The following is a 15,035-nucleotide window of genomic DNA, read 5'->3' as shown; positions in this document are numbered from 1 at the left end:
ACAGAGATCCTGGACCCCTCACAGAATCACAGCCCTGTGAGACCTTGTCACAGAGACTTTTTTCAGATTGGCTCTACGCCCAACGTGGGGCCTGAACTCCCCATCCCGAGATCTAGACTTGCACGCTCTAACAACTCGAGCCAGCCGGGCGCCCCACCTGGTGACAGAGCTTTTTAGCGTAAACTGAAAAAAAAAACAGCACACGAGTGTTTTTCCATTATAAAAATTTATCAAGGGAATAATTTGAGTCCTTCACGGTTTGTTTTAATGAAGTAAAAGACTAAAAACCATGAAAACACTTTAAGTTCTTTTTTAACCTACCAAGTGGGATCTAAATTAAGTAAATCCTCTAACACTTTAGGAGAGACGTTGCTCTTCCCAAATCAGAAAAACGGATCTCCAAGTCCCACTCTCCTCCCCTAAGAACTGAACCTCACCAGGGATGGCTCCTCTAAGGACGGGCGCTATGTCTCCGATGCAGACAAGGCCAAGGGCAGAGTCTGTGACACGCGGTGTGACCAGCCAACCAGCGCACTTCTGACCGCGAAAGAGGGCACTGCTATTTACGCGAGGACCAAAGGCATAAAACGGACATGCGGCCACCCTAGTGATAAGGCAGTCTGGGAAACGGTTCCCAGCATGCCCCGCCCCTCGAAGTCAAAAGGCCCGCCTGGAGCCAAGCACCTGGGACCCGCAGGTAGCACCATTTAGGAGGGAAACAGTCCAGGGCTGGTCCTGACACGGAGGCTTCCTCCCTCCGCGGGATTCTCAACCAGACACGACACGACACGACACCGGAGGTGAAATTTCAATGAATACTAAGTCTGGGGTGGAGCCGGTCTCTCCCGGTTGGGGCAGCGAGACGGGCTGCTGCCCAGTCCTGCTGCCCGGTCCTCCCGGGCACGGTGCTGCTCTCCACCTCTCGTCACCGGCGCCTCCGCGGCCGCTAGTCCTTTGGGGGATTCTGGGCCAGGTGCTGTTCCCACTCGACTTCAACCAGCTTGTACAGTTCCATGGTGGCCTGAGCGTCTTCCACGGAGGAATGCCCGCTTTTCCCAACCTGGACGCCGGAGGAAGAGAAGAACGTGAAGCCACAGAGAGAGACTACGGCTTTCCTTCCCAACTGGCTCTCCGCGGCCCCCGGGGTGCAGGTGCTTCTGCAGAGTCTGTGGGCTGCGAAGGCCGAACTCCGGTGGGGTCTAGTCCCCACCCCATCTCAGAGGCTCCACTCCCACCCTAATGGCTCAGCCCTTCCTGTGGACGCAGGTGCTCGTCGGTCTACGCCCGGCCAGCACGATGCACCAGATGGCCGCCAGGCCTTCTGAATCTTCTAGCTTCCCCAGTGCCTAACCACGCTCTACGCGACGCGTGGCCCCTCCTCCTCCGGCCAGGCAGGCCGCCCTCCTCTGAGTGCAGACGCGTAGACCACGCAGGGGGTCCCGGCACCCACTCTGCGGACTTCTGGACACCACCATGTGTTCTCCTCTCTTCCTCTCTTCTCAGTTAGGGCTTTACACCCACCTGAAGGCTCTTCCCTGTCCCGAGCACCCTCTGGGATGCTCTGGGACGGGAGCTGTCACCCCACGTACAGATGGAGAGTCTACCAGGCCCCTTGGTCCAAAGCTCTTCTCGTCAGAGCAGCCCGCCCACACCTCTCTACAACCAGAGCCAATTCTGGGGCCAGAGCCTGGAGCAAGGCCGCACGGAGGGCGCCCCCAGCGTCCAAGCCACGGGCCTGGCTGCACTGGGGAGACACTACCTGGATGTCCCGGTTCAGAAGCTTCTTGGTGAGACACTTGAGGGACACGGTGGCGTTCTCTGGGCACTCGGCCTTCCGGTTGAGGGGCGGGATGTGGGAGGTGTCGCGGGTGAGAGACTTGGGGTGGGAGTACTGAAGGGCTTTGAAATCGTTGTGGATGGCATGCCCCACCACTATCTTCCCTGCGAGGATCTTCAAGATCTGAAACAGGAACAGAGGCGGCGCTGGCGAGGAGGCGGCGAAGCGCCTGCATCCTACAAGCCCAACGTGGCCATGGGTCCTTCTAGGCCCTTTTCTCCAAGTGCTCACCCGGCTCATCCTTGAAACGCCCTCTCCCACCAGGCTTCTTCCACCCGAGGCACAGCTCTACGCCCCGAGGTGAAAGCAGCTACCACCCAAGACGACCCCGCCGCACGACGACGGTAACCCCGTCCGGACTTACACCCCCAACGGCTCCTTATCTTCTAACTTCCGTCCCAGCGACAGACGGATTTGCCTCCGTCCCAAATCACACTCACGCCTGAGATGCTCACGTAACTATCCAGGTCGGTTCTGGCTCGCTACGTGAAGACCTTTGACCCCTACCATATGCTGGCCTGAGACACGAGGCTTGGACAGATGGGGTCAGAGATGGGCTCCAGGAAGGTGACAGAAGCCCCAAATTGTACACAAAGTTACGTACATGGGGGTTTTTTTGGGGGGGGGGGCGCCCAGGGTCTATGGTTTCCATCCGACTCTGGAAGGCCCTACGAGCTACAAAAGCTTCAGAACCTCTTGCACACTAAGTCCACGTGTGCCAGCCCCCGGCCTTCAGCTCTCCCCACTCACTCACCAGCCGCCCTGGAACCTTATTCCCGTGAGCCTCAGAAGCAAAGACCTTCTCGCCACCGCAGGATCTTAAAGCGTGAGGGCAAACCGGCAACGAGGACAACCAAAGAATACGCCACCAGCTCTGAAGGCCGTTCCCCCGACGGGTCCCGAACAGGTTGTGAACAAGAACTAAAGCGCCCTGACTGGGACACGGCCGGCAGGAAGCCCTGGAAGCGGCAGACCCTGTGAACGGGGCTCTCGGCCCGGCCTGAGCGCTGGGGGATCACTTCGGGACGGGAGCCCGGTGGGAGCGCCACGAGCCAGGCAGGTGCGGGCTCCTAAGGGCACTCTGCGCCCCGCCACACCCTCCCCACCTTCCGCCTCTCCCAAGCCGGCTCAGGGGTGCCCTGGTGCGCAGGCTCAACTCCTCTCGGGTTCTTTCTAAGATCCAGCCCCCTCCCCTCTGCTGAACCACCTCCAACTGACTGCAGGCGCATGAAGAACGCCAGCGGAACACAGAGTGTCCAGAGAAAGCACAGAGCAGGGGGTTGAAGTGGCAGAGAAGTGGACCAAGAGCGCCCTCTGGAGGCCTCCCACGACCAGCTGGCTTCCTCTCCTTCACCTCAGGTTCACCTCCCTTTTCCTGTCCCTCTGTGGAGCTCCCTGCGGCCGGTGAGGAGGCTTGCTCAGCGAGCGAGGTGAGAACCCAACACGACAGCCCTGTGTCGTCTGTCGCAGCTGTCGCTTCGGCACACCCGACCCAGGTACGCGAGTCACCCCTGCTCCCACCAAAACCACCAGCACCTCCCACGCTAGGCAGGAAGCCCTCCCCACTCTCCCCGAAGACATGGAGCGTTTCCCCCTCCCTCCCCCCCCCCCCCCCCCCCCCCGCCATCCGTGCCTGGGGCTCTGTCCCTCAGTGGTTACTTCTCTGTACGGATTCCCAGTTCCCCAGACAAGGATTCGACCGGAGAGCGAACAGTCTCAGCCAACCAAGTTCCCTCCACCAGCTAACTGCAGCTTTCTGGACTCCCACCGCTCTGCCCCAGCAGGAAGCCCTCTTCCCGCGGCGATCCACTCCCTCCTTCCCTCCTCCCCATCCTCCGGCGCCTTCCTAGAGTGACATCCTTTGCTGAAAGAATGACGCGGACCTCAGCCCACCGGCCTCGCCACTACCATCGGACCCCAAGCCTCTCACCTGGCTCCGAGCGACCTTGAAGGGTGTGGCATTCACCATGTGCTGCTTCCGGATGCCACTCCATCTGGTCCGGTAGTCCACGATGTGGCAGGGGGGGAGGACGTACTCATCATAAAGCACATCTCCGTGGTAGTTGACGATGCTACATCGAGCCAAGGAACTGACATGCCCCTTGGGTCCTGTGCCCACCATCTCGCAGTCAATCGCCACCATTTTCCCTGGTGTCTTCTGCGACGCTCCGGAGCATTTATTCTCCAAACGAGATTGGGTGGAGTTCTGTGGGGCGTTTTTCTGAGTAGGGTTCTTCTGGGGGCCCTTCTTCTGGGAGCGAGCTGGGTGGCTCCTAGTCTTTGGAAGAGCACTCTGGAACTCCCCCAGCAAGTCTACTTTGGCCACGACAGACCCAGCCTTCTGTGAAGGGGCAGGGGTCAGCCAAGGCACCGCAGCTTTCCTGTCCAGGGACTGCTCTGGTCCGCTGCTGGAGGCGGCGGTCTTCTTCTTTGGAAGGGGAGAGACCTTCCAAGTGCCATCCACCCTAGGAGCTTCCCCTTTCTTCGGAGGATCTGGGTGCAGCTTAGGCACCTTGCTAGGGTGCTGGTTCTTCTTATTCAGAAAACCTCTCCGTTCCAAGAACCTCCTCTTCTTGACAAATTTTCGGTGCTTGGCATTCCCCTCTAATGCCTTTTTGGGGGGAGGTTCACCGAAATCCAAATTGAGGAGTAAGGTAGACATGAGGACAGCGGACGGCGGGAGAGCACTTGCGAGGAGCGGCTTACTGACGACAGGAAGATAGAGGCCTCATCTTCTGCTGAACCCCACAGGCCAACGTCTGGAGGTCTGTAGGACACCCTGGGGAAGAGAGTAATCCTGACAACCGAGCCCATAGGCCCCGTGAAACAGTAAGACCCATCTCCGGACGACTTAAAGCTGGAAAGACATCAGAGCGACCGCCCAGAACAGGTACGAATCTGTAATGTGAAATAATGTCAGGGGCACGGTCTGCGCCAGGAAGCTTCGGTTCTAGCGCGGCCCCACAATTCACCAGCCACAGCGTCTTGAGAAGGCCACTTCCCCTCCCAAGAGCTCAGTCTCGTTCGCACCCGGAGGGGGCTGTAGGGCCAACCACCTCGAACTCTGCGTCTGGAAAGCCAGAACAGTGGAGCTGTACCATCCGCCCGCGAGGGCCTCCGGATTACCCAGGCACCCCCGCGCGGCTCCAGGCGGGGGACCACCACACGCGTCTCACGCCGGTCCTTCTCCCGACAAAGGCTCTCTGACCACACACACCCGCTGGGTGAACCGAGGCTTAGGGCCCCCTACGTCGGCGAGCACGCCGGGGGTCCCCGCCACCGAGAGCGACCCTCCGCGCCCACACCTACCTCCTCGCCGGCCCAGCTTAGAGCGGAAGCGCCCGGAACCGGAGGCGGAAGTCGGCGCGCGCCGGCGAGGCCCGGGCCGGCAGGCTCGCGGGTTGGACCGCGCCGGGGGCCGACGCGCACGCGCCCGCAGCGCCCCCGCCTCCGGGAGCGAGGCCAGGGACTCCGAGCGCGTGGGCAGCGGCGGCGGCGGGATGCGCTCCCCGGCCCCTCTAGCCCCGTGGAGGTACAACTCGAAGGCAGGGAGGCCGAGCCCCGGGGGAGGTACCGCCCCCACTTCCGGGGGAGGAGGGAAGTGCGCGGGGAAGGTGGGCCTGGGCGCCGCGCCACGCCTCTGTGACGTAGTGCGCGGCGCCCCGCCCCAACTCACCCCACGTGTGCGCGACGCCGCCCGCTTGGCGCTGGGGAACGTCGCGACCTGTGACGTCAGGGGACGCATTCCGTCTTCCGCCCCAGCCGCAGACCCCCCGCGGGGCACTGACCCTGGCTCCCCGCTCGGCTCGTTCTCGCTCCTGACGCCACCAGCTGGACCCCGGGATGCCGGGCGTCTCCGCCCGCGGCCTCTCTCACGAGGAGAGGAGGCAGCTGGCGGTGAACCTCACCCGTGTGCTGGCGCGCTACCGTCCCATCCTGGACGCCTACATCATCGTGAGGCCACAGGGGTGTGGGCGGGGTGCTGCCGGTTGTGCGGTTGGCTGGGTGCCCGTGGCAGGGGCAGAACCTGGAGAGGTGGCTTCTACTCTCTTTTTTTCTATGGGTTTCGGTCTGTGGTCTGTACAAGAAAGGGTTAAAACTGGGGTTACTCCCTCCCGGTTTTTGAGTTGACATACGTATTAATATTCCTAGTATCTCGCTGGTTTCTCTAACTTTCCCAAGTCCAAAATAAAATGCGTGAACAACAGAGCCACGCTGCAGCTCGTTGAGCTCCCCCAGGAACCTGTGAGGTGTTCCAGGAACACACGTGTTCATTGATCCGAGCTTTGCATAAAGTCCTGGTTTAGTAGCCTACTGGACAGCCACAGCTTTGGAATCAGACCGGCTTGACTGCCTCCTTTACTGTGTTAGATGGAGGCATTATTAAGAACTTCCTGCCACCTGTTTCTCAGCTGTAATAGGGATCCCTGTCTGAAGGATCGTTATGAAGAATGAGTGAGATGATGTGTAAGTGGCAACAGCATCCACTGAATCGTTCAGCCCCTCCAAGCCCAGAAGCCATTATTGGTTCAACTCTTGCTTTCATTGATCAAGAGTCCAGTTCTTCAAAGCGTCCTGTTGCCTCTACCTCCAGAACAGATACTAAATTCACCCTTTGTTTCCACCTCCATTGCTACCACCCTGGGCCAAGCCACCATCCATCTCTCTCCTGGACTCCTTCCTAACTGATCTCTGTGTTCACTTACTCTCCATAACCACTTCTTCATAAAGCAGCTTGATCCTCGTAAACTGGGAATCCCGGGCGCCTGGGTGGCTCAGTCAGTTGAGTGGCTAACTCATGATCTCATGGTTGGTGGGAGGGGATCCGGAGTCAGGCTCTGTGCTGACAGCGCTGAGCCTGCTTTGGAATCTCTCTCCGTCCCTCTCTGTCCCTCCCCACCCCGACCCAGGTATGCACATGCAGTCTCTCTCAAAATAAATTTTTTAAAAATGTAAGTTTGATCAGGGCACCTGGCTGGCTCAGTCCGTAGAGTTTGCTACACTCTTGATCTTGGAGTAGTAAGTTTGAGCCTCACGTTGGTGTCAAGTTTACTTGAAAAACACGTAAATCTGATCGAGACACTGCCTTGCTTCCTAGGTGCTTTGATGAAATCTTAACTCCTTACCATTATCGAAAAAGTGCTACATGATCTGTCCCCTGCTGCCTTTTGAAGGCTAGCACATTTGTCCTCTCCCACATTGACTCTACTACACCTATACTGGCCTGATTTCTGCTCTGTAAATATGGCAGGCCTCTGGGCCTTTGCACTTACTGGTCAGCCTGGAATGCTTTTCCTCCACAGGAAGGCGAAAGAAAACAGTGATTAAGAGCAAGAACTGGAGTCCAGTTGGTTTCAGATTCCAGCTCTGCTGCTTACTAGCTTTTTGACTTGGGCAAGTTCCTTAACAGCTGTGTGTCAGTTTCCTTCTCTGGAAAATGCCAAGTAAAAATAGTACTTATCTCATAGGGTTGTTTGAAGATTAAATGCATTAATACATGGAAAATGCTTGGGACAGTGCCTGGTATATTAAAATATCTTATGAGTGTTTGCTATGACCTGAGTTTTTTTTTATCGAGGTATAATTGCTATGTAACTTTGTATTGGGGGTATAACACAATGATTTGATATTTGTGTTGCAAAATGATCACCATGGTAAGTGTAGTGAAACACCCTTCACCTCTCAAGTTACCTTTATTGTGAGGAGAACTTCTAAGGTCTGCTGTCATCAACTTGCAAATATGCAGTCCATCATCGTTAGCTGTGGTCACTTTGATGTACATTACGTCTCCATGATTTATTTATTTTTACAACTGGAAGTTTGTATTTTTTGACCCTTCTCACCCATTTCGCAAGCTCCCCAGACCAGTGTTCCGTCCGTACTCTCTCAAGCTCCGTTGTGTTACCGTTTTCATTAGTGTTTGATCGTCTCTGTGGCACTTGACGTTACCTGAAATTATTTTTTTTATGGAAACTCTGCGAGAGCAAGAATCTTGTCGGGTTCATTGTTGTGTCCTCTGAGCCTAGACTAGAGCTTGGTGTGTAACCAAAGCTCCAGAATTTGTGTTGAACAAACGAACAAATAAAAACACCCTGGGATAACATCTGGCATATAAAGTGTGTGGTGCGTATAATGGTAGATTACTTTTTTAATGTGTTTATTTTTGAGAGAGAGAGAGAAGGGGAGAAAACAGGAGCGGGGTAGGGGCAGAGAGAGAGAGGGACAGAGGATCTGAAGCAGAGAGCCCGACACGGGGCTTGAACTCCCCAACCATGAGATCATCTGAGCCGAAGTCAGATGCTTAACCGCTGAGCCACCCAGGTGGCCCGTGGTAGATTTTTTTGTTTTTTTTAAGTTGTTTTTTTTTTTTTTTTTTGAGAGAGAGCACAAGCAGGGGAGGGACAGAGAGAGAGGCTCCCAAGCAGGCTGCATGCTGTCAGCCCAGAGCTCCCGTGACCTGAGCCAGAATCAAGAGTCAGACGCTTAACTGGCTGAGCCAACCCAGGTGCCCGGGTAACAATGGTAGATTATCAAGCGGTGATGTACTAATACCACACAGGTCAGTCACTGTGGTGGCGCAGATGCCGAAGTGAAGACGCCATCCTTGCCCTTAAGCGCAGCTGAGTAGAGAAAGCGGACACGTCCGTGAGTAGGGACGCTGCTGCAAGAGAGGCGTCCGGGATGCCATCTGGGCTCCGAGGAAAGGGGAGGCAGGAGCAGGTTTCAGAGGAGAGGTGACTCGCAGGAGTAGGAGGCGCCTGCTGGCCGCAGCCAGTGGCCCTTCGTTGAGGACGGGGAAGGGCGGGGAGGGCGGCGGCCTATTGACCGCTCCCCTCCTCCCTCCTCCCTCCTCCCGCAGGAGTTCTTCACAGACAACCTGTGGGGCACACTCCCTTGGTCGTGGCAGGAAGCGCTGGACGGACTGAACCCGCCACAGCTGGCCGCACAGCTGCTGGGGATGCCTGGGGAAGGAGAAGTGGTCAGGTAGGGGCAAGCGGGGCCCCGTGCCGGGGGACCCAGGGTGTCGCTGTCAGGACGCGATGGAGCTATTCACTGGGGGCCCGGGCTGGCCTATCGCAGGTACGGGTCGGTGTGGCCACTCACCCTGCTGGCCCTGAAGTCCACAGCCTGTGCCCTGGCCTTTACCCGGACACCTGGGTTTCAGACCCCCTCAGAGTTCCTGGAGAACCCCAGCCAGAGCTCCCGCCTGACAGCCCCGTTCCGGAAACACGTCAGGCCCAAGAAGCAGCATGAGATCCGGAGGCTGGGAGAGGTGAGATGGCCGGCTGGAGGGGCGGGAGGGCCCCTTAAGGCTGTGGGTGGCCAGGAAGTGGGCACTTTGCACGGCCCGCAGGACCATCCTTGGCAGCCATGGTCTGGATGCCCGGTATTTTGTGCGTCCGCCCTCTCGACGGGTAGGTTGGTGGCTGTGTCTGAACCAAGGTCTTCCTATTTTCCGCCTCCGCAGTCTGCTCAGGGCTTCATAGCAGCGCTCTCCTCCTCGTTCACGCTGAGAGGAGCAAGGAGAGGAGGCTGAGCCTGGGGTCAGCACCTCCCTTTCGGTTTCTCTGTCTCGTGTTCGTGGCACCCCTGCCGTCTTCCTGTGCCGTCTGCAGCGCCTCCGCCCCCGTTGGGGGTGTTTGCCCTGGGAGCCAACACCCAGTGGCCAGGAGAGCTTTGTTCCCTCCTCTTGTAGTTGGTGAAGAAACTGAGTGACCTCACGGGCTGCACCCAGGTCGTGGATATAGGCTCAGGCCAGGTGAGTCAGACCCTTAACATTCTGGGTTTCAGGTCTGGGTGTTTCGTTGTTTGAGTCGTGGGGACGGAGAGCTGGAGGCAGGTCGTCAGGCTGCAGGCCCAGGGAAGCAGGTGCTGGGCAGTGGTGGAACTAGGCAGGGCAGGACTTGAGCCTCCTGGGGGCCCGGGACCCAGGCGTCCAGGTCACTGCTAGGGAGGCTGACAGCAGACAGGCCGCTGGACGGGACCGTCTCCACCCTCCCTCTCGTGACTCCAGGGCCATCTCTCCCGATTCATGTCCCTGGGGCTGGGGCTGACAGTGAAGAGCATCGAAGGCGATCGGAGGCTGGTGGAGAGAGCCCAGCGCCTGGACCGGGAGCTCCTGCAGGCCCTGGAGAAAGAGGAGAAGAGGAGCCCACAGGTCGGCCAGCTTTTCGTGCAGCCGGGGCTGTGGGACGAGGCCCGCTTGGCAGGCATTGGGCACCAAGGCCGACTCCTTTCTGTTTCCGGGATTGACGGCGTGATCCCCAATCCTGCTACCCCTTTGAGGGCCCCCCCTGTCACCCAAACCTCCTCATACCGTAAAAGCACTTTCTGGTTACAAAGTGCTTTCCACCCTGACGTGCGCTTCTCCCAGCCACCTGTGGAGCGGCCGGTCAGGTGTTCATTAGGCTCGTGACAGAGGGGAACCGGGACTCACAGACGAGGTTTGCAGTTGATGGTGATGGGCCCCAGACTTCACCCAGCTCCCCCGTCCCCCGGTGCTCTCCCTCTTTGGGAAGGAGCGCAGGGGACACTCCCTTCCTGTGGCCGGAGGGGGCACAGGGACAGCAGACTTCCCACCTGCCTCTGTTCCGTCCTGCCTCCACAGGTGACCCGGGCCGGCCCTCGCCACTCCCCACACCACGTGGTTAGGTGGGTAGAGCCCACGGCCCTATGCGAGGAGCTCCTGCTTCCCCTGGAGCCCTTGCCTCCGCGTGGGGCCCGCCTGCTGCTGACGGGCCTCCACGCCTGCGGGGACCTGAGCGTCGCCTTGCTGAGGCACTTCTCCTGCCCCGAGGTGGTGGCCCTGGCCTCGGTGGGCTGCTGCTACATGAAGTTGAGTGAGCCTGGCGGCTACCCACTGAGTCAGTGGGTGGCGGGGCTTCGTGGCTCTGAGCTGCCCTACAGGCTGCGGGAGGGGGCCTGCCACGCCTTGGAGGACTACGCCGAGCGGCTACAGAGAGCGGGCCCCGGGCTCCGCACCCACTGCTATCGGGCAGCACTGGAGACGGTCATCCGGGGCGCCCGGCCCGAGCTTCGACGGCCAGGCGTGCAGGGGATCCCCAGGGTCCACGAGCTCAAGATCGAAGAGTGAGGCTGGGGGGGGTGGGGAGGGGGACGGGCATCACGGACTGAAGGTCTGATTTCCCTCCCATCCTCACTTATTAGTGTGAACGAAAGATCTATGGGGCGTGGGGGGGGGGGGGGGCCTCAGTTAGTTTAGGCATCCGGCTCTTGATTTCCGCTCACGCACATCATGAGCTCTGTCGTGGGCAGAAGCCTGCTTGAGGTTCTATCTCCCTCTGCTCCTCCCCTCAAAAAAACCCAAACCACAAACAAGATCTAAATGTGCCCAGGGAGTTGATTTTGAAGTCTGACCGGACAGCTTCTCAGAATTCTTTTAGAACCGAGTTGTCACTCTTTTGTCAGGGGACCGTCCAGGTCTTTAAGTGCTAAAACTACGGGATCATTGTATAGATGATAAACTTGGGGACCAATCTGCTGCCGGACAGACAGTTCCCGGCCAGGGAAACTTAGGAAAATGCACACTAGGGTGGCAAACCCAGCAAAGCTGCCATCAGGTCGGGAGCGTCCAGTCTGGGTGGGAGGGGAGGCTCCTGAAGCCAAACTGAGCGTGGTCTGTGGCTGACCCCACAGATACGTGCAGCGGGGGCTGCGGCGGGTGGGGCTGGATCCCCAGCTGCCACTGAACCTGGCTGCCCTCCGGGCCCACCAGGCCCAGGAGAACCGAGTGGTGGCCTTCTTCAGCCTGGCCCTGCTCCTGGCCCCGCTGGTGGAGACACTGATTCTGCTGGACCGGCTGCTCTGCCTTCAGGAGCAGGGTGAGCGTGGCCCGCAGCAAGGACTGGGGGGGGGGGGGGGGGCTGGAGCTCTGAGGCTCCTCCTTCCGGCCCCAGCCCCCCAGCCCCGCGGCGGGACTCAGACTAGCTGCTTCGGGTACCAGTGGGGTGGGAGATTTGTCCACGCACATTCCTGCTAAGTCGGGCTCATCTCCCATCTTGCGTTTTAAGCAAGAACCACCCCAGGGGTCGGTGTCTGGGGTACCCATATTCCTGGTAGAGAACTGGGTCTCTTAGACACCTCAGGCCCCCCCCCCCCCCCCGCACAGGGAAAGGGGCTGTGCCCACAGGCCTGGCAGGGAACAGCTGAGTTCGTGATTCCTCCCTGAGTAGCCCTGCCTTTCTTCCAGGCTTCCATGCTGAGCTCCTGCCCATCTTTAGTCCTGAACTGTCGCCCAGGAACCTAGTTCTGGTGGCCACCAAGAGTCCCCTGGGTGAGGCCTTCTCTCTTCTGGAAACTGAAGACAGCTGACGAACTCCATCTGGAATTCACCCAGAGGACCAGCCTCCTAGCTTCCTGCAACCCTGGCCTCTCCCTCCCCATGGCAACGTAATACTATGTAAAGGTTTATTTTCAATTTATTAAATAAGTGAAATCTTTATTTCTCTGCCCCTTCTATCTTTCCACCTCCGCTCCTGCCAGCCTCCCTGACGGGTAGCGTCTCGTTACTCACGGGTCTCCCAGAACCCGCAGGCCCGGTCCCTGTGGAGGCTGCCTAACTTCCACCCAGGCTGTCACGACGTAAGGACAGACACCCCTTCCTTCAGTCCCAGAAACAGGTGTGCCGGGTTAAGGTGCTGATCTAGCAGACGCGTGTGGGGGAACTCCTGGCTCGCTCTTGGTGTCTGAAGGAGAGGTGGCCTGGACCTTCGAGGCTAAGACAAGGAGAGGGGAAGCTGATCTCCAGCTGATTCCCAGGATCAGTACCAATAGACTTTCTTGTGTCTCCGCGTCTCCTGGATCCCCATCGCCTCCATCACCTCCTCCTCCAGTGTCTTTAAACGGGGCACGTAGGTTCTTTCTAGAGCATCTTCCACTGATGTGTCTTTGGGGCCATCTATTGAGCCAGAGGAAAGAAGATGGGTGGGAAATCCCCTCCCTCCCTCTCCTCCCACCACCCCCTGTCCCCGTCTTCCTGCCCCTCACCCAGCCTCACCAGTCCAGGTTTCAGGGACGATGCCATCAGCTCTGGGAAACTCAGGTTTGGGGATAATTCTTCCTGATCTTGTGGAGACACGTACCCGCTCTCCTGCCTCCGTGAATCTCCACTCCACGTCAGTGGGTTTCCTAGTGGACAGAAGAGGTGAACCCAGCCTGGGAACCACGTCTCCCGGCTACGTGCCGCCCCAAAAAGTCAACGGCTGAAAACATGAAGGTCACCATCTTGCTGCTGCTATGTCTGTATTGGGGGTGACCCACAGGGGTCACGTCCACGAGAGGGATGGCCCCTTTCGATCTCCAGAACCTCCAACCCACCATTCCTTTTGTAGAAACGGGATCAACACTGATGCACACTCGCAGGGCGGGCAGCCCTCTGACCAGAGCCCCACGTGCTTGCCTGTCCACGGGATCCACGAGTTTGACCTGGCGGTGGAGCAGGGGTGCTTCACTGGGGATCATGGTTCCCCGGGAATCCACGGTCTTGCCCACATAACGGTAGTGCTGTCCAAAAGAGGGGGGATATGAGAACCGGGGGTGTGAAAGGGGGCTCGCCCACCGCGGCTCGGGGCGTTCAGCCCAAGCTGGAAAACAACGTCAGCTGTCTCACTGTCCCTGCAGCTCGTCTCCTGCCTCCCTAGGCTGCTCCGAATGCGGTGACAGAGGGGACAGGCTTCCTGGGCACCCCTGAGCGCCCCATCTTCACTCACCGTGTTCAGTCCCTCCAGGACCACCCAGTTGCGCTGCCGGATGACTTGGACCACTTTGCCTTGCTTCCCAGCATCCTTGCCTTCTAGAACCTCCACCTGCAGGAAGACAGGAGGGTCAGGGAGGAGGGGGCCCTCACCCAGCCCCCCCACCACTCCACCTCATCCAAGGCTCACCCTGTCCCCACAGAACAGATGCCATTCTTCATCCGAGACGGGCTCCACGGCCACCCGGCGCCGCCTGGTCCCCGGAGGGTTCTTCCTCTTGTCTGCAAGAGAGCCTGGGCGGCTCATCCCATAGCGGTAGTCGCGGGGCAGAGTGACCTTGGATGCCAAGGCCAGTAGGGCAGAGAGACGCATGGCTGGAGGCTGTGAGAAATCCCCTGGCCAGGGAGGATCCAGAAACCTTCCTCGTCAGCTCTGGAGGAGACAGAAAGAAACAAGCGGGCAAAGAACATTTTTTTAAACACTTAGTCCCTTGCTCAAGGGATCTCATCTCACGGAGTCCTCACAAGATGCTATCTTCACTTCACGGATGAGGAAACAGGCTCAGTGACTCGCCGGCGGTTACAAAGCTACTACGGGAGAGAACTGACATTCAAGCCCACAACGTCTGACTTCAAAGTCCAGAAAGAGGCCAGGGACCACACAATCTAGTCACCCCTGAATCGAGTAGACCCAAACAGGGCTTGGCGCATAGTAGATACTTAATAAACAGTTACTAGGTCGATGCAGGAACAGTGGGATAGGAAAAACACAGGTAAATGGGACAAAAAAGAGGCACAAGGCCAAGGGGCAGGCATTTCCAAGGAAAAACAGCAGAGATTAAAAAACAGTACTAAAATGTCCCTATGCCACTCACAATTCCTGAACTCAGTCGGGAAATAACCACTCCTCCTCCCTAAGGCAGCTGCTTTTCCAAAAGAAAAGGCCCCAGAAGCAGACTTTAGGATTACCAAGTCCTACATTTCCCAAATAAGTATATTTTCTAAGCCTCCCAATTTTGGATGATGGACTAAGTCAGTTGGGGTGGTGAGAGAATGGAGGGCAAAAATAGTTAAGTGCTCCCTTTTTATTTATTTTTTTAAGAGCCAGCAAGCAGGGGAGGGGGGCCGAGGGAGAGAGAATCCCCAGCAGGCCCCACACTCAGCACGGAGCCCGATGCGGGGGCTCAATCCAAGGACTCTGAGATCGTGACCTGAGCTGAAATCAAGAGTCAGATGCTCAACGGACTGAGTCACCCAGGCGCCCCATGAGTGCTTCAATTTACTGAGCACTTACTACCTGCCAGGTGCCATGCTGTTTTCCTGCATCATGCGCTACAGAAAAGGATTAAGGAGGGCATCTTTAATTCTATTTTAGAACCAAGAACAGAGTCTAACTTCAAAGTACAAATAAAGTGGGGGATTCACCTTCGAATGCTCCCTCTCTGTAAAGAGAGCTTTCCTACTATTCTTACTTTCTAACCTTAT

General features: G+C 57.9%; 3 protein-coding genes and 1 long non-coding RNA gene across 7 annotated transcripts in view; 2 read left to right on the top strand and 2 right to left on the bottom strand.

Annotated features, from left to right (window-relative positions):
• Window positions 1-207: 207 nt before the first annotated feature.
• Window positions 208-5,284, bottom strand: ISG20L2 (interferon stimulated exonuclease gene 20 like 2). The gene is made up of 4 exons (XM_040452599.1): window positions 5,147-5,284; window positions 3,768-4,616; window positions 1,760-1,960; window positions 208-1,060 (listed from the first exon to the last, which is right to left on the bottom strand). Exons 2-4 carry the CDS (start codon window positions 4,497-4,499, stop codon window positions 947-949), a joined length of 1,047 nt encoding a protein of 348 aa, XP_040308533.1. The 5' UTR covers window positions 4,500-4,616; window positions 5,147-5,284; the 3' UTR covers window positions 208-946.
• Window positions 3,172-3,917, top strand: LOC121015582 (uncharacterized). Its single transcript, XR_005783873.1, has 2 exons — window positions 3,172-3,333; window positions 3,622-3,917. It is a non-coding gene; the product is annotated as an uncharacterized LOC121015582 (long non-coding RNA).
• Window positions 5,285-5,568: 284 nt separating the features above from the next.
• Window positions 5,569-12,299, top strand: METTL25B (methyltransferase like 25B). 2 transcript variants are annotated; one of them, XM_040452597.1, is made up of 8 exons: window positions 5,569-5,791; window positions 8,697-8,821; window positions 8,918-9,110; window positions 9,534-9,596; window positions 9,852-9,995; window positions 10,446-10,927; window positions 11,495-11,679; window positions 12,048-12,299. In XM_040452597.1, exons 1-8 carry the CDS (start codon window positions 5,681-5,683, stop codon window positions 12,167-12,169), a joined length of 1,425 nt encoding a protein of 474 aa, XP_040308531.1. In that variant the 5' UTR covers window positions 5,569-5,680; the 3' UTR covers window positions 12,170-12,299. The 2 variants fall into 2 exon arrangements, with proteins under 2 accessions (XP_040308531.1, XP_040308532.1); XM_040452598.1 differs by lacking the exon at window positions 5,569-5,791 and adding an exon at window positions 6,113-6,304.
• The window catches only part of MRPL24 (mitochondrial ribosomal protein L24), a 4,348-nt gene continuing 1,571 nt past the window's right edge, over window positions 12,259-15,035 (bottom strand). For all 3 annotated transcript variants that reach the window (XM_040452602.1, XM_040452600.1, XM_040452601.1), the window contains exons 2-6: window positions 13,741-13,983; window positions 13,567-13,662; window positions 13,257-13,360; window positions 12,855-12,985; window positions 12,259-12,755 (exon numbers count right to left, since the gene is read on the bottom strand). In XM_040452602.1, the coding sequence (XP_040308536.1) occupies window positions 12,619-12,755; window positions 12,855-12,985; window positions 13,257-13,360; window positions 13,567-13,662; window positions 13,741-13,923 (651 nt within the window). In that variant the 5' untranslated portion in view covers window positions 13,924-13,983 and the 3' untranslated portion in view covers window positions 12,259-12,618. The remainder of the gene's footprint in view (window positions 12,756-12,854; window positions 12,986-13,256; window positions 13,361-13,566; window positions 13,663-13,740; window positions 13,984-15,035) is intronic.

The sequence above is a fragment of the Herpailurus yagouaroundi genome, unplaced genomic scaffold (assembly GCF_014898765.1).
Source record: "Herpailurus yagouaroundi ecotype Mexico unplaced genomic scaffold, PumYag 207, whole genome shotgun sequence".
NCBI lineage: Eukaryota > Metazoa > Chordata > Mammalia > Carnivora > Felidae > Herpailurus > Herpailurus yagouaroundi.
This window is presented reverse-complemented; position numbering and strand designations above follow the sequence as displayed.

Excerpts from the sequence above, each read along its gene's own strand:
- ISG20L2 (XM_040452599.1), bottom strand. The coding sequence starts at position 4,499 with ATGTCTACCTTACTCCTCAATTTGGATTTCGGTGAACCTCCCCCCAAA. Across the intron at positions 1,961-3,767 it reads TCAAGGTCGCTCGGAGCCAG|ATCTTGAAGATCCTCGCAGG; the intron begins GTGAGAGGCTTG and ends TTCCTGTTTCAG. Across the intron at positions 1,061-1,759 it reads TTCTGAACCGGGACATCCAG|GTTGGGAAAAGCGGGCATTC; the intron begins GTAGTGTCTCCC and ends TCCGGCGTCCAG.
- METTL25B (XM_040452597.1), top strand. The coding sequence starts at position 5,681 with ATGCCGGGCGTCTCCGCCCGCGGCCTCTCTCACGAGGAGAGGAGGCAG. Across the intron at positions 5,792-8,696 it reads TCCTGGACGCCTACATCATC|GAGTTCTTCACAGACAACCT; the intron begins GTGAGGCCACAG and ends CTCCTCCCGCAG. Across the intron at positions 9,597-9,851 it reads TGGATATAGGCTCAGGCCAG|GGCCATCTCTCCCGATTCAT; the intron begins GTGAGTCAGACC and ends TCGTGACTCCAG.